Genomic DNA, 21269 nt, shown 5'->3' with positions numbered 1-21269 from the left:
TATTCATTTATTTACTTATTTATTTTTGTTGATGTATCTGAAGGAAAAACATGTTTTAATTTTGATAAATTTGAATTTATCAGTTATTTATTTTATGGTTCATGTGATTTGCATTCATCTAAGAAATTTTTCCCTAATTCAAGATAAAGATTTTATTCTATTTCCTTCCAGAAGTTTGATAATTTTAGAGGGAAACAATTCAGGCTTTCACCTGAAAGTAATATGTTAGTTTTAGGGTGTTCATTGATATCCGTTATCAACCTGAGGAAATTTCCTTCGATTTCTAATTTGATAATTGTTCTATCAAGAAGCGGTTTTGATTTTCATCAAATGCTTTTTCTACATTTATTGACATGACATATGTTTTTTCTGCTCTACTTTGTTAATACATATAGTGAAAACTCCTGTAAGGAAGACCTTTTCCTTGTCTTCCTTCCATGTTATTATTTATCTTTTATTTTTTAAATTATTTATCTCCTTATGGAATCACAGAGATTAATTTTATTCTATGAATTATAATCTGTTACCATTAATATTTGTTGCTCAAATTGCCCCATATATGGCCATTGAGAAGCCTTCCAAGTGTAATCCTGCGTCCTCTTGACATACTTCATCATTTTTTGAGCAAGTCTTTATTTTCCGCCTCTCAAGATATTTCACAATCACACGTTTCCTGTCCCAGAGTATGTAATATTTTGTGTTGCTTTTATAATTTGCATTTAATTTAATTTTAATTTCCAACTTTTTTATTACTAGTATATACAAATAAAGTTATTCTTTCTGTTCTCTGTACTTACTCAACTAACGTATTAGTTCTAGGAAATTTTTTGTGGATTCTTAAGGATATTCTATGTATATGAGCCTTTCATTGCATGTCAGTTTGAACTAAAATCCAGGTAAATTCCATACATTAAAAATTACTGATATGTCTCTTACATCTCTTCAACATAGAGTCCCCTCTACCTTTGTTATTTGGAATTTGTTATTTGCAATTTTTTCTATTTAAAAAAAAGCAGTTAATATGACTTGTGGAGTTTCAGTCTAGATTTGCATATTGCATACTATGGCATTGTTTGATGTATTCAATTGTCTTTCTTGCTTTCTTTCATCACCTATCATGATATAGATATAGATATTGATATACATGACTATTGCATGTGCTCTTATGTACTTTTATAAAAAATAAAGTGTATTATTTTGATGTACAATTTTTAAGAGCAGATAGTGTTTTGCTTTTTTTTTTTTTTTTTTTTTTTTTTTGAAGTAGCATAGTTACCTCTGTGCTGTCAGTCATACTTAAGGCCATTGTTTCTAGAGTCTGGAATCAAATCACATCTCTACTACTTCTTCCTCTTCCTCTTCTTTTTTAAATAGATTTACAGAAATAGTTAACCCATTAAATTAAATATACAATAGAATGCTTTTACTATATTCACAGAGTTGTGCAACTATTATGACAATTTTAGAACATTTCATCACACTAGAGAGAAACCTTATAGCCCTCAGCCATCAGTCCTCCACCCCCCTTCCTTCCATCCTTTGACATCACATATCTATCTACTCTGTCTACATATTTGTCTATTGTGGACATTTCATATAACCAGAATCATACAATATATATGGTCCTGTGAGTAGCTTTTTTACTTAGCACAATGTTTTTCAAGTTCATTAATGTTATATACAGTAGAGTAGGATAAAGGAATTGGATGTGACATGATAGAGGGAGGCAGATTGTAGTAGGGAACTCAAGATAAGTCCCTCATTTGAAAAAGTGATTTTGAGCCAGTTCTTAAAAAAAAAAAAATTGTTAATGTTTTATTTTTTTTATTTTTTAGAGAAAGAGAGACAGAAGGCCAGTGAGGGAGGGGTAGAGACAGAGGGAGACACAGTATCCAAAGCATGCTCCAGGCTCTGAGCTGTCAGCACAGAGCTCAACATGGGGCTTGAGCTTGTGAACCATGAGATCACGGTCTGAGCCGAAGTCAGATGGTTAACAGACTGAACCACCCAGGTGCCCCTGAGCTAATTCTTGAACTGGTGAGCTAGTTGGCCGCGGGGGTATTTTGGGAAGGGTCTCAAGCTCAGAGAACAGCCTGTGTAAAGAACTTACATGGTTTTGTATATTTGAGATACAATCAAGAGAGTGCTGTGGCCCGAATAGAGAGAGCATGAATATAGAGAATGGTAGGTGATAATTCCAGAGTGGTAACAAGGTCAGGTCATATAAGACATTATAGACAATTTCAAGAACTTTGAAGGATCTTGAAAAAGATCAGATGTATAGATACATTCACATCTGGATGTAAAAAGGATGTTACTTTTTATTCACATTATCTTGTGTTACTGTTATTTTTTGTTTTGAGTTTTTGCTTCATTTAACAGACTTCTATTGAATAAACTGAATCTTAAATTAAGACACATTTCTACCATATGTTTCTTAATTTTAAAGATTATAGGCAATCACACGTAACAACTGTGGAAGACTTTTTGCAATGTGAAAAATAAGCAGCATTTTATAAGAATGTATTATTAATCAAGAAAATAATGACAGTGTTTACTTCAGATGAAAAGGATGTGAGGTTGGGAGTTGGAGGTGGAAAAGAGTGTTTGCATGATTATTGCAATTGTTAAAAATAAGTTCAACACATTTTATATGTAAATTATGCTTCAGTGAAGTTGATTGAAAAGAAAACTATATGCATAGTAAGGAAGATGTGTATATGAATGTGTATATAGTCAATGCAGCCAGATCCTAGAGTAGTTTTAACAGCGTTTTTATTTTTTTAAAAAGTTATGGCTTTTAGTTTGATGATATTACCACATATTTATGAAAATTCAAATATGTTTTTATTAACTCATCTTGCTACGATTATATATAATTTTATAAATATTTTCACATTTACTGAAGTGACCCTGGAGTAGACTGTAGCCACATGTGTAAAATTTAATAAATATATTAATAATATATATTTTTTAATTTTATATATTATAAATAATAATATAAATAAATAAAAGTATTTATGGAAACATTTTGGATATAACCTTTGATCACAAATCTTTCATCACTTTCTCAAGGTGAAATTTAACAAATGAGATTTGATTTTTTTCTGTTTTTTTTTTTATTTGTTTTGACTAGCAATCATTAGGATGTTTAGAACAGTATGTTCAAAAGAGATATAAACCCCCTCCTCCCACACACAGCAAACAAAAATCTTTGATTTCCAAAACTGTAAGTCAGTTGCAGTTATAGTGCTCAAGGGATAGGAGTTTCAGGACAGCCAGAGTCAATATAATGTGACTTGCTTAATTACAATCACTGCTTTTTAATTTTCCTTCAAAGTTAATAAATTGGCATAATAGCCTTTGTGACCCTTGGTAGAAATTCCCAGTTGTCATATGACCAAAAAATGAAATGGATCTCCAGGATTTTACCAAAGCAGACATTAATCTTATCTCTAAACAGAGGTTTGATGGTGTGATAATCTCCAAAATTGAAAAAGCATTAAGTTTACAAATGGAAATCTATTTTAAAAGTTTGTTTTTTAGGTTGATTCTTTATCATTCGTAACAGTTTTGAAACTAGGAATAAGACTCAGAGTATTTTAAAATACTACCCTTACAAACCTATCTAAGTGCTATCACATTCAATGGAAAATAATTATAGCAAACGTTTATGAAAAGCTTACTATGTAACCATGCTAAGTGTTTTATGAATATTATTTAACAGTTTCTAAAATTTTATGATACATACTAGTTCCATTTTTGTTATTTTAAAGAAGAAGAAACAGAGGCCTGGAGAAGTGAAATAACAAGTCCCAGGTTGCACAATAAGACAAGGTGTGAAAATAGTCCAAAATTTTCTGACTCCCGAGCCCAGGCTGATAATCCTAGGCTATATTTCCTTTTCTTTTTTTTTTCTTTTTTTAATGTTTTTAATGTTCATTTATGTCTGAGAGAGAGACAGACAGAGCATGAGCTGGGGAGCGGCAGAGAGAGAGGGAGACACAGAATCCAAAACAGGTTCCAGGCTCTGAGCTGTTAGCACAGAGCCCGACGTGGGGCTTGAAACCACAAACCAAACCATGAGATCATGACCTGAGCTGAAGTCAGATGCCTAACTGACTGAGCTATCCAGGTGCCCCTATATTTTCTTTCAAATGTAGTGTTAAATTAGTTTCTGTCCTTTGTCGGTAGTTTTATTCATAAATATACACACTGGAGACACGTCTTTATGCATGCAAATAATCATCCTTTTGTACAGGACACTTTTTTAACTTCTTATAATGTAGCATCTAAAATATTATTTGATTTTTGTCAGATATTCAGTAAGTCCCAATTTGAAAAATTACAACTGGCATTTCAGTATACCTTTGACATATGAGGTTTTGATTTAATATACACTTCTTTGACTAGCTGTTCACTTTTTCTAGTAAAATATTAAAATGCCAGGAGAGTTGTATTTAGGCAATGATCTAGAGAGTAACAGCACTGAAATATTTATCAAAGGCATGAATGTGATCCGGAGAAGATTATGCCTACCGTTCTTCAGTAAAACACAAATTTGGGTAATAACCATTTTACAAAGAAAAAAATTATATCTTTGGAGACACAACCAAATAAGGTATAAAGGTGAGTTCAAAGTTCATATAAAATATACCTTTAAAAAAAAATAAGAAGCAAAAGAAAGAAACCCAAACACAAGAAGAAATGTTTTTTAATCATTCTTTTATTAACTGATTTGATAAATAAATAATCATTGGATGTTAAATATGTCCTATACTAAACACTTGAGTTACAAAAGTAAACACATACGATTGCTGATTTCAAGTATTTCAGTTCTGCCAGGGAGATGGGTAAAATATAAGCTCTTTAACGATACTCTCTGACAAGTGTTATAATGAATGTGTGTAAAAACTGCGTCTGAAAAGGAGGGAGACACTTTGCTTTGGGCAGCAGGGAGAGGATTCTCAAGAAAGTCATTTCTCAGTGGGTCTCACAGCAGACGTTTTTAGAAGGAATTCAAAACAGAAAGAACTTACTGAAAAATATATTTAGGTTTTTTTCCTTAAGTTTACTTTTTATTAACACAATCAGCCTATGAATCTCAAACTATCTAAATACATCCAAATTAAAAATATTGCAATCATTTAGGAAGTCACGGCAGTCAAAACATGAACAACTTGCTCAAATTTCATTTAGGAATGACTATAACACTTCAGGAATATCTTATTTTTCTCTGTGTGGCCTTAGGAAATATCTTATCCTTTGTCTTTCCTTAGAAAAAGAGCCAAGTTGAGTCATTGATATTTGTTATCCCAGTTTATAGATTTGGGGACTGAATTGCAAGAAACAAAATAGCTTATTTGGGGAAAACTAAGGAGTCTCAGAATAGGGTTCACTTCTAATACCGCTTTCAGTCAGAGCTGGAGATTTCTCCCCCACTTTCTTCCCCTTGTTCTCTGCCACTAGCAGGCTTTCTTGTGGTCAACTGATTTTGTTGTCCCTGGAATCTGGTTGAGGTTGGTCAATAGAGAGATCAGAAACAGTATAAAATGAAAATATTTCATTCTCTACTCTTCTTTTATGATGGTTTGCCTCTCTAACTAAAGCTGGCAACCCGTCTCACACAATAAGTGGTCTGTTAGATGATTGCTGTGCATGTTGTTCTTTCCAGATTTGATTGGACACTAATGACATTTTGATACTTCATATTCTTCAAACTCAAGTTAAATATAGTCATCTGTTCTTAAATTAAATATTTCTCCGTTTTGAGTTGCTGATTTACACATTGCCATTCCTTCTAAAGCTAAAGCAACCACAGTTGTTTCTTTGCAACCTGTAACACCTTGTCATCCCTGACCATGGTAGGGGCCAAGTTGTCATTTCTCATAATAATCATTTACCATCCTGTCAGTGAGGCAATCACCTGAGGTGTTTGGGAAGCCTCCTGTTTCCTTGGCTTTTTAATTGTTTGATTTAACATTTAGCATCTGGGTGTTGGAAATATGTTGTCTGGTTTATAAAACTGAATGTTTTCGTATTCTTTTATTGTTTCCAGTGTTTCCAGTAAGGCACCGGAGAAGTTTCAGGATGGAAAATCAGATGATTAGTGATTAAATTCCTGACACAAAATTTCAAGTCTAAGTGGCATTACCAATTTAATTGTCTATCTAGGAGGACACATGTGAGGTTAATATACACTGTGTCAAGAAATGCATTTTCTGAATGAACATGAATTCTCATTTTGAAACATGAGCCTATTTATAGGTTCAAAGTGAAAGTGCTTCAAAATTATGCCGTAATGGTACATTACCATATAACATGGTAAAGTGCAATTTATGATGACAAAGCTTCTGCACTGTAATAGAGATGCTGATTAGGCTTGCAAGGTGCAGTATTTGTGAACTTTTGATAAGAATGTTTTAACATGGAGACGAGAAAGTATAATTTAGTGGATTTCACTTCTCTGTTCCACATGGAACTCTAACCAGTGAAATGAGATGTCTGGAGTCAGCTCAATTCTCAGTAGAACCTATTGTACCTTATTAAAGCAACATACATAATTATAGACTGAATTTAAGTTGCTTTTTTCCTCTCTCTCTGTGTCAGCAGAAGTAGAGAAGTAAGCTACTAGACTCAGTCAGTGTTAAAATTCATAGAAGTTACTGTATATACCAAATAGACTTTTGGTAACAATATAGAAGAACTTTTATTGTCATAGGACTAGCTACTTGTTAGCCATCAAAAAAAAAAAAAGACTAATTTTATTTATGTCTAACTATTAAAATTTTGTTTTCATTCTTACTGATTCATCAAAGTGTGTATTTTGTTCATGCAAAATATGATACTGGATAGAAAAGGGAATCAAAGAAATTACTTTAGTTCCTAACCTGAAGGAGCCTAGATAAAATAATGCAGTACATATACATATGCTAATATTAAAGAAGAATTTCTCTAGTTACTTTAAGTAAGGCAAATTTAAAAAAAAAATTAAAATCAGATCTTAGTTGATCTTGCCCTGAATATTTGAATATCTGGATCTGAATCTATTTGGATCTGAAATGGCATCAAATCACTTAGTACATCTATGACCTAGGGTTGATTATATAACCTTTCAAGCTTCAGTCCTCATCAGTGAAATGTGGAATGAAGTGGTATTTACTCTATCAGTTGCTATGAAGATTAAAGTTAGGTTTTATACGTGTAATATATACACTTCCTGCACATTGTAAGCATTTGTGAAATGTTAGCTTTTATTGTTTACAACAACAACAAAAAAATAGTAAAAGGACGAACTAATGAATGAGTGGATGAGTGAATAGATGAATGAATAAAAACTCTCATGAATTTTGACAAAAATAAATTAGGAAGTCCTTCATTTGCAAATACTGCTCTACTCTGCATCTTCTTTACCTTTCTTAAGTAAAACATCAAAACTGTTATCATTTGTCTGGACAAATACAGCTGATCTTAATTGGTCTCTCTGCAGCTCTTTTGTTTTTATGTAATCTAATCTCTACACCAGTAATCTTTAAATAATCTATAAAACTACAAACCGAAAATGATATTAATGTGCTTCAAAACCTGCATGACATACTATAACTTTCACAACAAAACTCAGATTCACAGCCTTGATCTACCCTATACATTGCCCTTCTTGCCTCTTCATGGGATCCTCTTGTCATGTCTGAGCTGCTTAACCTTTGTTCATTTTCTCTTTCCCCTTCCGCTTGGCTTCTACACCTTGTATTCCCTCTGCCCAGAGCCCTTCTTTCTCTTTTTCTCTTTTCCTGTCCTATTGACTCTTCATCATTCCCTTTCTCAGGAAAATCTTCCCAGATCGCACATTAGAGTAGCTATCATTTCATGTTCTCATAACAAACAATCTTTCCTTCATCATTTTGCTTATATATATATAAGCTTATATATATATTTGCTTTTATATATATATACATATATGTATATATATGTATCTATATATACATATATGTATATATGTGTATATATAGATACACATATATGTATTTATAGATACATATATATACATATATATATATTTGTTGAAATTTAAAGTAGATATAAATCTTAAAGCTTGGCTTTTCTAAAATGAAGGGATGAATCAGTTCAGACTGCTATAACAAAATACCATAGACTGGGCGGCTTAATCCACAGGTATTTATTTCTTGGAGTTCTAGAGGCTGAGAAAGAAAATTAACATATCCATGACCTCTACAAATTTCTTCATTTCCTTTTTTAATCTCTTTCTTTCCATCCCTCCCCTGCCTCACTCTGTCCATGGGAAACACTTGTTTTGTTTTGTTTTGTTTTCTTCTTTTGTCACCATAGATTACTTTGAAATTTTTAGAGTATATGAGTGATATCTTTATTTCTGGCTGCTTTCACTCGGCATAATTATTCTGAAATCAACCCACATTGTTACATGCATCTAGTTCATCTTCTGTTTTTTTTTTTTTTTCCTCAGTAGCATTACATGTGTTAAGGAAAACATATATCCATGACACTTGTTAAAACATCAATGAAGGTTTTTTTCAGGACTGTCACACAAGATATAAGGGAGTATTGCAATGGAATTTTGTATTGGAAAGAGCAATAATTGTAATGGAAGTAATTGTAATGGAAAGAGATGGTAAAAGCTTCCTGAAGGAAAACCTGGGTCCTATAGTTCTTTATGTTCCTTATATAGTTCTGAGAGCTTGATGAGTGTTCACTGGATGTCTGATGATTCTTAAAAAAGATAAATGTTTATTAGTACACAGAATCTCATATTTTTGGCTTGGTGATTTTGTTGTATAATATTGAAAACATGCAACTGTTTATATGAACTGAATGATTAGTAAATAGAAATATACTTAAAATATTAAACAAATACATTGTAAAAGCTAAGAATGATTAAAACATTTAAAATAAACTGTTAAGAATTTTATAAAAATACATTCAGTAAAATGCATTTTTATCTGATTTTCATTGATTAAAGCTATCTACTCTTAATTTTTAAATTTTTTTTGAAGTAAAAGTGGATGTAGTTATAGGAATGCCTATATCTTCATTTAAAAAACATATTTAAATTTATTTCAGGTGATTGTCAAATCTGGGCCAGGAACTTTCCTCAGTTTGGCTGTTTATGACAATTATATCTTCTGGTCAGACTGGGGAAGAAGAGCTATTCTGCGTTCCAACAAGTATACAGGAGGAGATACAAAAATTCTTCGTTCTGATATTCCACACCAACCAATGGGAATCATAGCTGTTGCCAATGACACTAATAGCTGTAAGTTACACTAGACACTAAATGTATTTCTTAATTATATAATCTCTTGAAAAATCATCTATGTGTTCTAGTAATACTTGGTTGAATTTTGTTTTCTTAGAGTTCCTGGGATAGTGTTCAGGATTTGACCATGCAGTACAATAAAATCATCTGAAAGGTTTAAGATACCTTCTGTAGTTCTGAATTTATCACCAGAGGAACAGTTCCTTTTTAATTACTTGTTTCTGGAATTTTATTCTCTCTCACTGCCTATCTTTGAACATTCAAATCAAATTGTTTCCTTGAAAATAATACTTCTTAATAAATAAGCTTTACATCTGGGCTTAAAAGTTCTTTAATCACTGGAACACCTACAAAAATTGCAGCTTGAAGTGTCAATGTGGTTTTTAATGATTCTAGTTCATGTGATGCCGTGGCTTCCTTGACAAATGTTGTAGAAGATGTAGTGATTTATGTTACATGTTTTTCAAAAGTTCTTATTGCTTGTGATGTTTGGATTTTCAAAAGTCCTGAATCTTTCTTATTTTTATCTTTGAGAGATGGGTGCAGTCTAACAGTTTACTATTAATCTCTATCTAACAGAATAGAAATTCAATATAAAATGTTACCAATAAAGCTTCTTTATTGCAGGTGAACTTTCTCCATGTTCATTATTAAACGGAGGTTGCCATGACCTGTGCCTTTTAACTCCTAATGGGAGAGTGAATTGTTCCTGCAGGGGGGATCGCATATTGCTAGATGACAACAGATGTGTGAGTAAGTAAAGAGTATTGAAATGTGATATGACATAACTTCTCAAAAAGCACACACAGACATATTGAAATTGTTTCAGTATTAATGAAGTTGTACTTTTCTCCAAAATTAAAGGCCCAGTTGGCATATCTCTCTATCCTAAAAAGAACTCGATCCACCATTCTACTTAATTGTAACACCATATGATAGATAATGATAATCCAAACAGCGACAAATGGTGTGTTCCCCCCATTGTGGGCTGGAAGGTGTTGGATTAGAGAAATAACCTGCGTACATAATCATCTGCAAACTTGTGGTTACAACTTTGAAAATGAAGTCAATAGCAAAATTAATAAAGCTGAAACAAACCAGTATATAGGCAGTAGATCAGAAGCCTTGTAGTGAAACTACTCACAGTCCGTCACAGTATGTAAATGAGAGAGAATGGCTCATGCAGCTTATTTGTAATCATTTCCAAACGGTTAATTAAGAATGTAACATTGCAGCCTTGCGTGATGTTTATACCTCCCAAAAGGCATTGCAATCTTTAATTAGTACCATTACAGTATACACTTATTAACAGCTAAGTTTTCAAACTGTTTCCAAAATAAATAAGGTTCAAGTGTTCCAATACTGCCATGAGAAATTAGCCAGCGACATAAAGAATGTTAATTCATCTTTAACATTAAGACTGTTGTGTATAACAAAGACAAAAGATAAACGTTTTGCTGGAAATTGGTGAACTCACTCTCAGGATGTGGTGATTGTTTGCTTTTTTTTTTTCTCTCATCATCTATTTCTACATCTTCTACCTTTTCATCTTAGAAAACCAGTGGAGCTGGATATGCTCCATTGCATCAGATAGTATAAGTAGGTTTCATCTTTGTATTTGGTCCTTATTTACCAGGAGGATCTTCTCTTTTCTCTGCCATGTACTTTAATGCAAGCACTTTCACATCGTTTTCTTTACCTTGAAAACTATCGCACCTCATACAAGAACACAGATATACCTTTTCACTTTGCACACTGGTACCACAACCCAAAGGGCACCTTTTAGCCAAAGAAGTAAAAGACTTTCACTTAAGACTGTGCCAAAGCAAACGAGGGAATGATGCAGTTGGTCAGTGAACTTTAAATGAAGACAATTTTAATAATTCGGGCCACAAATTCCTGTATTTCTTAGTAACCCAACAATTCCTTGAATTGTTCAGGCAATTGCTTAAACTCTCTTTCAGTTTGCTTTTGTGGTTTCAGCTGTAATGGTCTGGATCTGATGCCATCTGTAAGCCTGGAGTGTTAGCCATGCATTAGAATCATTCATGTTTCTTTCACAGGTCAATACAGGCCAGTAGAAAAGCAATGCCTTTAGTCGAAACAGCAAGGCTTATTTGTATACAGTGGATGCCTGTGCTCGCTGCAAAATAGATTAGATACATCTGTCCCTACTAAGCCACCTGCTTCTCTCTATTGATGAGAGGGAATGAATCAGAAAGAAAACTGTCTTTTAAACAAGCACAGTTGTATTCACATGCAACTATAGAGTGATGTTGGATTCCTCAGAGCCGACAGACCTTTATAGAAGCATCCTGTATCCATGGTGCATTCATATTGAAATCCTGTGGTCCAGCAGAGAGATTGGAAAGTAACTTCTTGTCAAATCCATCTTTGGGAAATGAGGATATTTCTGGCATATCTATGTCCACATCTGAATTAGTTCACCCAGAGCAGTTCATGAATGTTAATGGCAGTGTTGAAGGGGTGAAAGGCCATTTACTAACACCTCCCTCGGGGTATGGGAGGGAAAACCATGTGTTGGCATAATTCTTGACAGAAAGATTAGGCAGTTCCATTTTATACAACATCCCTAACCTTATCAACACCCGCAACAGAAATAAGAATAGCAAATATAATTAAAGTAATTACCTTGTAAGAGAATTAGAGGACAGATGAACCACATTTTTGTTTCTGCAAAGAAGCATAAAACACTCAATACTATTTCATATGAACATACCTAAGCAAGAATTGTGCTTATATAAGATTTGATTTTACCTAATAAAAACATTTTTTGTTGTGAATATTTTCCCCCTCAAAGGCATAATGATTATAAAAACAAAATTTGCATTTTCAATCATAACAGTTCGTTTTCACTGGAAGTGGGAAGTTAAATAGGATGTGTTGAAAGTAGAATAAGTTGGGAATGTCAATAGACTCTCAGTAAGTGAATTTTGTTCAGCTCATGCTCTATTGTGATCATGTGCAGTAATGTCAGCACCCTTCTTAACACTTGTTCCTTTATTTTTTGAAATGTTTATTTATTTTTGAGAGAGACAGCGTGAGTGGGGGAGAGGCAAAGAGATAGGACAGAGGATCCGAACCAAGCTCTGTGCTGACAGCAGTGCGGAGCTCATGCTCATTAACCATGAGATCATGACCTGAGCCAAAGTCAGACACTTAACCGAGCCACCCCGACGCTCCAGCTCTTCTTTCTTTAAAGTTAATGATATTTTAGATTTTTTAATTCTTTGTTACTTTCTCTAAGATGACTTTCCACCTTAGCTAATGACCACTGAAATTTAGACTGCACCAAGAAAACAAAATATTTTTAGAATATGAAAAAAAATTACCGATGAAAGAGTTCAATTAAAAGTCATAGGTAGGTAGATTGATAATCTGTGAAAATGAGATAATTTCTAGAAATAATAAAGAAAACACTGCAAACTTCAAGTAGTAATAGTGGCTGGAATATTTCTGAAGTATAGCTTTAAAAAGAAATTGGTAGTAAATTATAAAATTAAGCTCTGTTTTCTGCATTAGTGGAGGTAAATGAATTCCAGTTACCTCCAACATAATTAACATGACTAGATTTTGCTGTACAATTATTCAACAAGCAATGGAGTGAGTACAAGGAAGCAAACAACACAAGGGATGCAACCAAAACATTAGATTCCAAGTGTTTGCTGGCAAATCTATTATTTAAGAATAAAAATAAGTCCACTTTCCCCACGAAAGCTCTTTCTACAACAGGGGTTACACACTGGTGTTCCAGGAATGAAACAATGAAACCTAGCTGTGGAAAGATGTTTTTGGTTTTTGTTTGCTCATACTTTGTTGCTGTGGGTCTTTGCTCACAGATTGGGCAAGCCACATAAAAACTCAGGCTTTTATTTATTTATTTATTTTAATTTTTTAATTTTTTAAGTTTATTTATTCTTGAGAGATAGAGACAGAGCATGAACAGGGGAGGGAAAGAAAAGGAGGGGGAGACACAGAATTCAGAATTCGAAGCAGGCTCCAGGCTCTGAGCTGTCAGCACAGAACCCGACACAGGGCTCAAACCTACAAACCACAAGATCATGACCTGAGCCGAAGCCAGACGCTTAACCAACTGAGCCACCCAGGCGCCCCAGAAACTCTGGCTTTTAATTTCTTAGTAAAATCTTGAGATTTAGAAGTGAGACAATATGGTGGTGGTCACTTGGAGCCCATAAATTCTGGTTCACATGCTTTTCAGTTTATAAGTCTCTTCTACCAGTTTAATCCATGGTTTCCTGTGCATTTCAAGGAGCAGGTGCTGGCCGTGTGTATCAGTTCTGCTCCCTGGTACCTCCCACAATGCACAGAACAAGAGTCTGAGGAGAATCTTTTTAGCAGTTTCAGTACATCTGAATGACAAAAGCTGCTAAAAGGTAGTTGGAGAGGAATATAGGTTGGAGGTAGATTTAAATGAGATGAATCAAGTCAAGCATTAACAACAACAAAAAAAAAAAACAAACAAAAAATAAACAAAACACTGTCCCTGAAACTGTGGTAATATTGAGTGTCAACTACACTCAAGTGTAAATAAATAATCAAACAAACAAGAGAAGTCTATGTCTGGAAAATGTCAATGTATTGAAGAGTGTATAATAGGTTCCAATAAGAAAACACACACACTCACACACACACACACACACACACACTCTCAATATGTACAGAGCCCATTTAACTGGTTCTTTTTTTTTTACAATTTCTTTTTAAGGTGGACTGTTAAGCAATATGCACAAATATAGTTACCCAAATTTAAGCCCATCCTTCTTTCCATACATATATAGTCACAAAATAATTAGCAAAATATACAAATAGGTATAAAAGAAAAATGAAGTGAGGCAAGTCCCAAAAGTTTTAGAAAGGGAAGGTAAAAACAGCAAACATTATGTTTGTTATTGAGTAAAAACCTTGACTTTTTCCCTTTCAGCAAAAAATTCCTCTTGCAACATGTATTCAGAGTTTGAGTGTGGAAATGGAGAGTGTATCGACTACCAGCTCACCTGTGATGGCATTCCTCACTGTAAGGATAAGTCAGATGAGAAACTACTCTACTGTGGTAAGTGTCCCATGTATGATGTCCTTGTTTCAGAGAGCAGTTTGTAATTATTTTTCTAGTTTTTGGTTTGATTATCTCCATTTAGTTCATAGGTATGATTTCCTGAATGTCTGTAATAATATGCAGGTCTAAGGCATAGATTTGGCTTTGTTCTTGTTCAAACGGGGCTCCTTATTCCTATTCGGTACTCACGATACTCAGTGAAGAAGTTCCCCATGGCTTTCTGTCTACAAAGTACAAATTCAAGAGCCTTTCTTTTTAGCTGTCTAGTTATTCATCATGTAGGAGTAAGTTTTAGGGTTACATTCCTAAAGTGTAAGTCAGAAATATTAGTTATTGGTAGATATTGTAAGTTTATTCTGCAGTAAAGTTTCACCATCAGTTCAGCACATTGTTGAGTTGATATCAAAGTGTCATCCTTATTTTTGCCTCCTGGATTGGCCCAGGGCTAGTGTCTTTGGGTACAAGGGCTTATTGACTTAGCTATCCTCCCCATCAAGCAGGGAGTTCTTCCAGCTGTACCTCTATAGGTGACACCAAGTGATGGTCAACCTTTTGTTCTCTCTTGAGGGTAGAGATTGGCTTTTTGAGCCCAGCAAGCAACTGATGTTTACCTTCATCACAATATTTTTCCTGGAAATTTGTGTATGTGTAATCCTTAATAGTTATTGTAGCATTGTTCCAGCTTATTTCCAAAATGGTTTGATTTATTTTCACACTGCAGTATGAGAGTGTTGATATTGTATGCTCTGTAAAATTCAGGAATATATATCTGGAATTTGGTTTCTACTTTTCTCCTTTGTTCTATCACCCGGATAATAATTACACCTAAATGATCAAAGAGTGGTTAAAATAAGAGGGAGATAGAGTTTGGGCAATTCACAGGCAGTTCTCTCTTTTATGTTGCAGAATCACACTCTCCGTTAAAATGATAGTCAGATGTAATTTGTCCATGATTGATCTATAACTGAAATCTTAGTGAATTTACCTCAACTGGCATATTCACTTGAATGAATGGTTATATTCTATACACTATGAAAATATTAAACTGCATAAAAATATAATAATCAGCTTGCAATTTGTATTTATTATGAATTGTCTTGAGAATATATTTCACATTATTTTTATCTCCTAAAAATATTCGTGTGAGCAGTGGTTGGCAAACTTTATCTGGAAAGGGTTAGTTAGTTAAGTAATGTAGGGTTTGTGGGCCAAAAGTGCTCTCTGTGAATTATCCTTTATTTAAAAAACTTTTTTTAAACTTTTTAAAAATATAAACACCATTCTTAGAGCCAGAGCTATACAAAAACAGGCTCACAGGCTGCATTTGGCCTGGGGGATACCCCCGTAGATGTAGACTTTAGGCTTTGGAGTTACACCTGAGGTTGCATTTATGTTCCTAAACCTACTAGTGTATGACTAGTAGGAGCAAGGGTACTTCTCTGTATTTTTATTTCTCACTACAAGACAAACCTAGTTTGAATGTTGATTCAGAACACTAAATAAACAGAAGTATATTTACATTTGCTCAATATAGAGCCTGGCACAAAATTAGTGTTCAGTAAATGGCAGTTATTATTATTGTAAGTGGTACCTTCTGCCCCAAATCAGAAAATACAGGATACCCTCTTTTTTTTTTAATTTTTTAAAGGTTTATTCATTTGTCAGAGACAGAGAGAGGCAGAGCATGAGGGGGGAGGGCCAGAGAGAGAGAGGGAGACACAGAATCTGAAGCAGGCTCCAGGCTCTGAGCTGTCAGCACAGAGCCCAACACAGGGCTCAAACTCACAGACCTTGAGATCATGACCTGAACTAAAGTCGGACACTTAACCGACTGAGACACCCAGGTGCCCCAGGAAACTCTAAGGTAAATACATTTAGAAAGCAATTATTATTATTCTTAGAAAATTTGGTAGACATTTTTCAATGTTTTTTTAAGTTTATTTATTTATTTTGAGAGAGAGAGAGAGAGAGAGAGAGAGAGCATGTGCACGCACACAAGTCGGGGAGGGGCTGAGAAAGACAAGGAGAGAGAATCCCAAGTAGGCTCCACACTATCAGCACAGAGCTCCATGCGGGGCTCGAACTCACTAACTGTGAGATCACGACCTAAGCCGAAATCAAGAGTCAGATGTTTAACCGACTGAGCCACTCAGATAATTTTTAAGGGAATTTATGGATATTTAGGTAACTCTCTGATTCACTGATTCAGGGATACATGTTTTGCCACTTTTTTTTCTTGTTATAAAATCCTTACAGCATGCAGAAGAGATAGGAGATAGGTATTGAGAGTGTCTTTATGACTTTTGAGGTAGAGACTGATTTCTCGAGAAAGTTTAGTATGTTTATTTCCATGCTAGTGGACACAAATATAGGAAGCAATAATGTGAGTATAATTTGAAGAGGTCTCCAAGTATGAACACTGAAGTTAAAATACTTAGTCAAAAAGGTCTTTACTGAATATACCACTTGATAACGCATGAATATGCAAAGCTCTAATCTAGAGCTTTGATCCTGCACAGCACTTGTTTCATAGATACATGATCCAGTTGTTATGAATGAGATCTCATCAGTGATTTTCTTTGTTTTAAAAATATCTCTGTAAGACATCCAGTTCTGTTTCTATTTTCATTTATAAGAAAACAGAAGCTGTCGACGAGGTTTCAAGCCCTGCTACAATCGTCGTTGCATTACGCATGGCAAGTTATGTGATGGTGAAAATGACTGTGGGGACAACTCTGATGAATTAGACTGTAAAGGTAAATATGTGCTGCTTCAGCCTAGGAATGTTATGATGCTGTTTCCTGAAATTTTCCACAGTGTGTCCCTGACAGCACAGTGGTTTCACCCTTTTGGTATATAGCACCTGCTAACATATATGGACCACATTTTAGTAGATGCTGTTGGAGGGGAGTTATTAGAATTCATTGAAAATTATGACTGTATTCTCCATTCTGATTTTTATCCCTTCACTCACTCCAAAACTCGTGTCATTTCTTACATCTTCAGTTCTACCTCCTTGTTTATTGGACATTTCTACAAGAATGTGTAATACTGAATGTACTGCTCCAAAAATGCTCTCCTTCATTTCTCAATTCTCTGTTTTTCACATGAGTGTGTTTCATCATTTTCCTAACAACCAGACAGGAACTTGGATTCCTCTTTCCTCCATACTTTATCACCCACATGCCCATGCATCAATAAATCATCCAATTCTTTGAAATATCTTCCCTTTCAGTCTACCTTGAGCCTGGATTAACATAGTGTTCCTTATGTATGTATGTATGTATGTATTTAATATTGAGAGAGAGGGAGAGGGGGAGAGGGAGAGACAATCCCAAGCAGTCTCCACATTGAGTATAGATATATCCCATGACCCTGGGATATTTACCTGAGCTGAAACAAAGAGTCAGAAACTCAATTGACTGAGCCACCCAGACACCCCAACACAGCAGTCCTTTAACTTGTCTCCCTGCCTATACTCTTTCCAGTTAATGCAAATGTTGTTAATCATGCTATAATGTTTTATTGAACTTGTTCTTACAGTGATTCCTGGGACAGATCAGCAAACCAGACTACCTGGGACAAAATCTTAGCCCCAATCCCAATACTGACTCTGTCTTTGGATAAAATACTTAACCAATCTGTGCCTTAGTTTCCCAAGCTATAAGAAAAGAGGCAATAATTAAATGAGTATATTAAAAACTCAGAACAGAACTTGGCATATAGTAAATGCTATATAAGGATTCACCTTGTATTTTTAATCATAGACATGATAAAGAATCACAAATGGAGTCCTGGTGTTTACAGAATAAACAACAAATGTTTGAGTCTGACATTTAAGGCCTCCTAAAATCTGGACCCAAAAGAATTTTCTAAACCAATTTTCCTTTAAAAATCTTCATTCACTGAACACATTTCATTGTGTACAATGCATTAAGGATGAAGACATAAAATTAATAAGTCATCTGCCTGTTCTTAAGGAGTTCAAACTGCAAGTGAAAGATAGTAATTTACAGATGAAGATTTATATCAAGTACTATAATTGCACATATAAGAATACCAAGTTTTTCTTGGGGGAGTGGGTTGGAATAAGGTATAAATAAGGTGGAATGATCAAAATAGAAGGTAATTCCAAGTAGGGAGACTAATATTGAAAGCTGCAAATAATTTGATATGGTCAGAGCATGATTGCATACTGGCAAGTGGTTTAGAAAAAATGAGACAAATTAGAGGAAGGAGCCATGACTTGAAGATGTATTTTGACCCATTTTAAGGAACATAAACTTCACCTTATAGTCACCAGAAAGTCAGTGAAGGTTTAAAGGAAGCCCAGTATAATCAAATTTATATTTTAAAAAAAAGAGGAAAAAAAAACACTTTGATTGTGAAAATGAAAACTATAATACTGACATCAGAAAGATAAAACAGGAGGCTATCACAGCAGCCAAATATGAGAATAAAGAGGAGAGAGACAGATACAACAAATTTTAAAAGGTTTATCTCGGGTAGTAATCCCAGAGAAAGCATAGGAAAGAATAGATGAGTTTTGTGAGCTTTGTTTTTGTTTTTGTTTTTAAATTATTATTTGTGTTTCATTATTTTTTAAATTTATTTTTATAGGTCTTTTGTTCACGTGGGATAGGAATAAGATAATATTTGCATTCTGTGAGGGGAGCACCTGTAGACATTCAGATGGAACTGTTCCAAAGACATTTAGATAGATGTAGAGCTGGGGCTCCAGTAGTATATTTAGAAGAGAAGTGTTTATTTTGAACTCATTACAGAGAGAAAGCTCAGAGATGTATGGAGTAATAGCTGTAGGGGAGTACATCAGAATTGCCTATTGAAATAAAAAAAAAAAAACTAAATATACTAATAACATAAGAAAGGAGAATCAGATCACAAGACTAATAGAAAGATCTTCATAAGAAATTGTTATTATTTTTTAAGAAGGGAGAATCAGTTAGCATTGTAAAGGGTTAGGGGGAAGGCAAGAAGTCAGGCATAGACTAGAGGGTCATTGAACTTGGCAAATAGGAGATAATTTCTTGGTAACCTTCGTTGAGAGTCAGTTCAGTGGTAAAGAACAATTGTAAAGAACAGCCAAATTTCATTGGGTTGGAGCAGAAAATGTATGGTGAAGGAGTAAATACAGTGAAGAATACTATTTTTAGAAAAGACTGATGGTTGGGGTGCCTGGGTGGCTCAGTCAGTTAAGCATTCAATTCTTGATTTCGGCCCAGATCATTATCTCACGGTTGGTGAATTCAAGTCTCATGTGAGGCTCTGCGCTGACAGGTCTGAGCCTTCTTCAGATTCTCCATCTCTCTCTCTCTCTCTGCACCTCCCCTGCTCTTGTTTTCTCTCTCTCTCAAAAATAAATAGACATTTTTTTTTAAAAGAAAAGATTGATGGTAAAGGAAAGATGTGAAGTCCAGTTGCTATGAAAAGGTGATGCAAAGTTGTGGAAGAGGACAGAATGTGCACAAATAATCTGTCACTAGAAAAGGGTTAAGAAGTTACTCTGCCATCTTAGACCATAAGACTTTGGCCAAACACTTGAGTAGCTTACTATTTAAGGTTGACCCTGTAGCTTAGGAAGACCCAAATTCTTTTGCAGACTAAATCAACTGTTATTTCAGACTGCATATAAAATATTAAAAATGATAAAGTATAGTAAGATACTGGGATAAGTGTAGGGAAATGGATAAGTGTTTGGAAGAAAGGAGGAAACCAAACTATAAGTAGACCAAAAAAAAGTATGTTTTATTATTTATTTGCAAGCAGGAAGGGAGAATATAATAAAGACTTTAAGCTAGGATAAAGATAAAAATATCAAGATAGAATGTGAAGGAATTGAACAATAGATACGAAAAGTAGATTTTACAACAAAATTCATAAAAGGAACTGTGGGAAGTTAATAACTTACCATGGATTTTCTTGAAAAATGAAAAAAAAAAAACCATTTTTTCAAAGGTGGTAAACAAATTAGTCCATGAGTTGAAGTTTATGAAACAGAGTACCTAGTACATGGTAGGTGTATATCAAATTCTTATGTTGCTGGGGGAGCAGTAAGTCTTCCAAAAAATATAGATAGATTTTATTGTGCCTAATGTTATCATTACCAGCTGCTGAATAACAATAAAAATAACTCACAATGTTATTTCCCCTTTCTTAGACTAAACTTTTGATTTCTGTGTTATAACTATCTCAGTCTTGTACTTGGACAAGAACTACTGCATTTATGAATCAAGTTTCAGTCAAGACTTTTCTTTTGTGATAATAATAATGTAAAAATCATAACTATTGGAAATCTTAAAAACAACAACTAAAACATATACCTTGAAATTCTTCCTGTTTAATATAGGATGCTTGAAACTAAGAGCGCTCATGAAAACTCATATACTTTATTACTAGCTAGAAATTAATAGATTTAAGTAAGTGAACTAGCTCCTTTAGGATAAACAAATGGGTACCTTTTTAGATGAGATTATTTATTACAGTTACATCTGTGGATTTGATTTTTCCCTCATATTAATTTTATTCACATAGTGTCCTTGTAGGCCACATTTCACATCCTAGGGAAAGACTTTCTGGGTCTATATCCCATAAGCCAATTTATCTTATAAGTCAGTAATTCAGATGCATAGCCATCCAGCAAATGGGACCTTATCGTACCTAAAAGATAATGAAATTTGAAAAGGAACATGTAAGGGCTCAGGGACAATGGAAAAGGAGTTCTCTCTCCAAGTGTTTTCTTCCAGATACACCTTCTCTGTTTCTATAGTCAGTGCAACATGTGGATGCAGTGCTTTGTTATATATATACATGTGCACACGTGGGCACTCACACCTGCGTGCATGCATGCACACACACACTTGT

The 21269-nt window shown here is 34.2% G+C and overlaps 1 protein-coding gene across 3 annotated transcripts in view; it reads left to right on the top strand.

Moving 5' to 3' along the window:
• The window catches only part of LRP1B (LDL receptor related protein 1B), a 1862224-nt gene that overhangs the window by 1553953 nt on the left and 287002 nt on the right, over positions 1-21269 (top strand). For all 3 annotated transcript variants that reach the window (XM_053214983.1, XM_053214982.1, XM_053214984.1), the window contains exons 44-47: positions 9097-9289; positions 9920-10045; positions 14256-14384; positions 17024-17143. In XM_053214983.1, the coding sequence (XP_053070958.1) occupies positions 9097-9289; positions 9920-10045; positions 14256-14384; positions 17024-17143 (568 nt within the window). The remainder of the gene's footprint in view (positions 1-9096; positions 9290-9919; positions 10046-14255; positions 14385-17023; positions 17144-21269) is intronic.

The sequence above is a fragment of the Acinonyx jubatus genome, chromosome C1, assembly GCF_027475565.1.
Source record: "Acinonyx jubatus isolate Ajub_Pintada_27869175 chromosome C1, VMU_Ajub_asm_v1.0, whole genome shotgun sequence".
Lineage (NCBI taxonomy): Eukaryota > Metazoa > Chordata > Mammalia > Carnivora > Felidae > Acinonyx > Acinonyx jubatus.
Note: the sequence above shows the minus strand (reverse complement) of the source record. Positions and strands in the feature narration are given on the sequence as shown.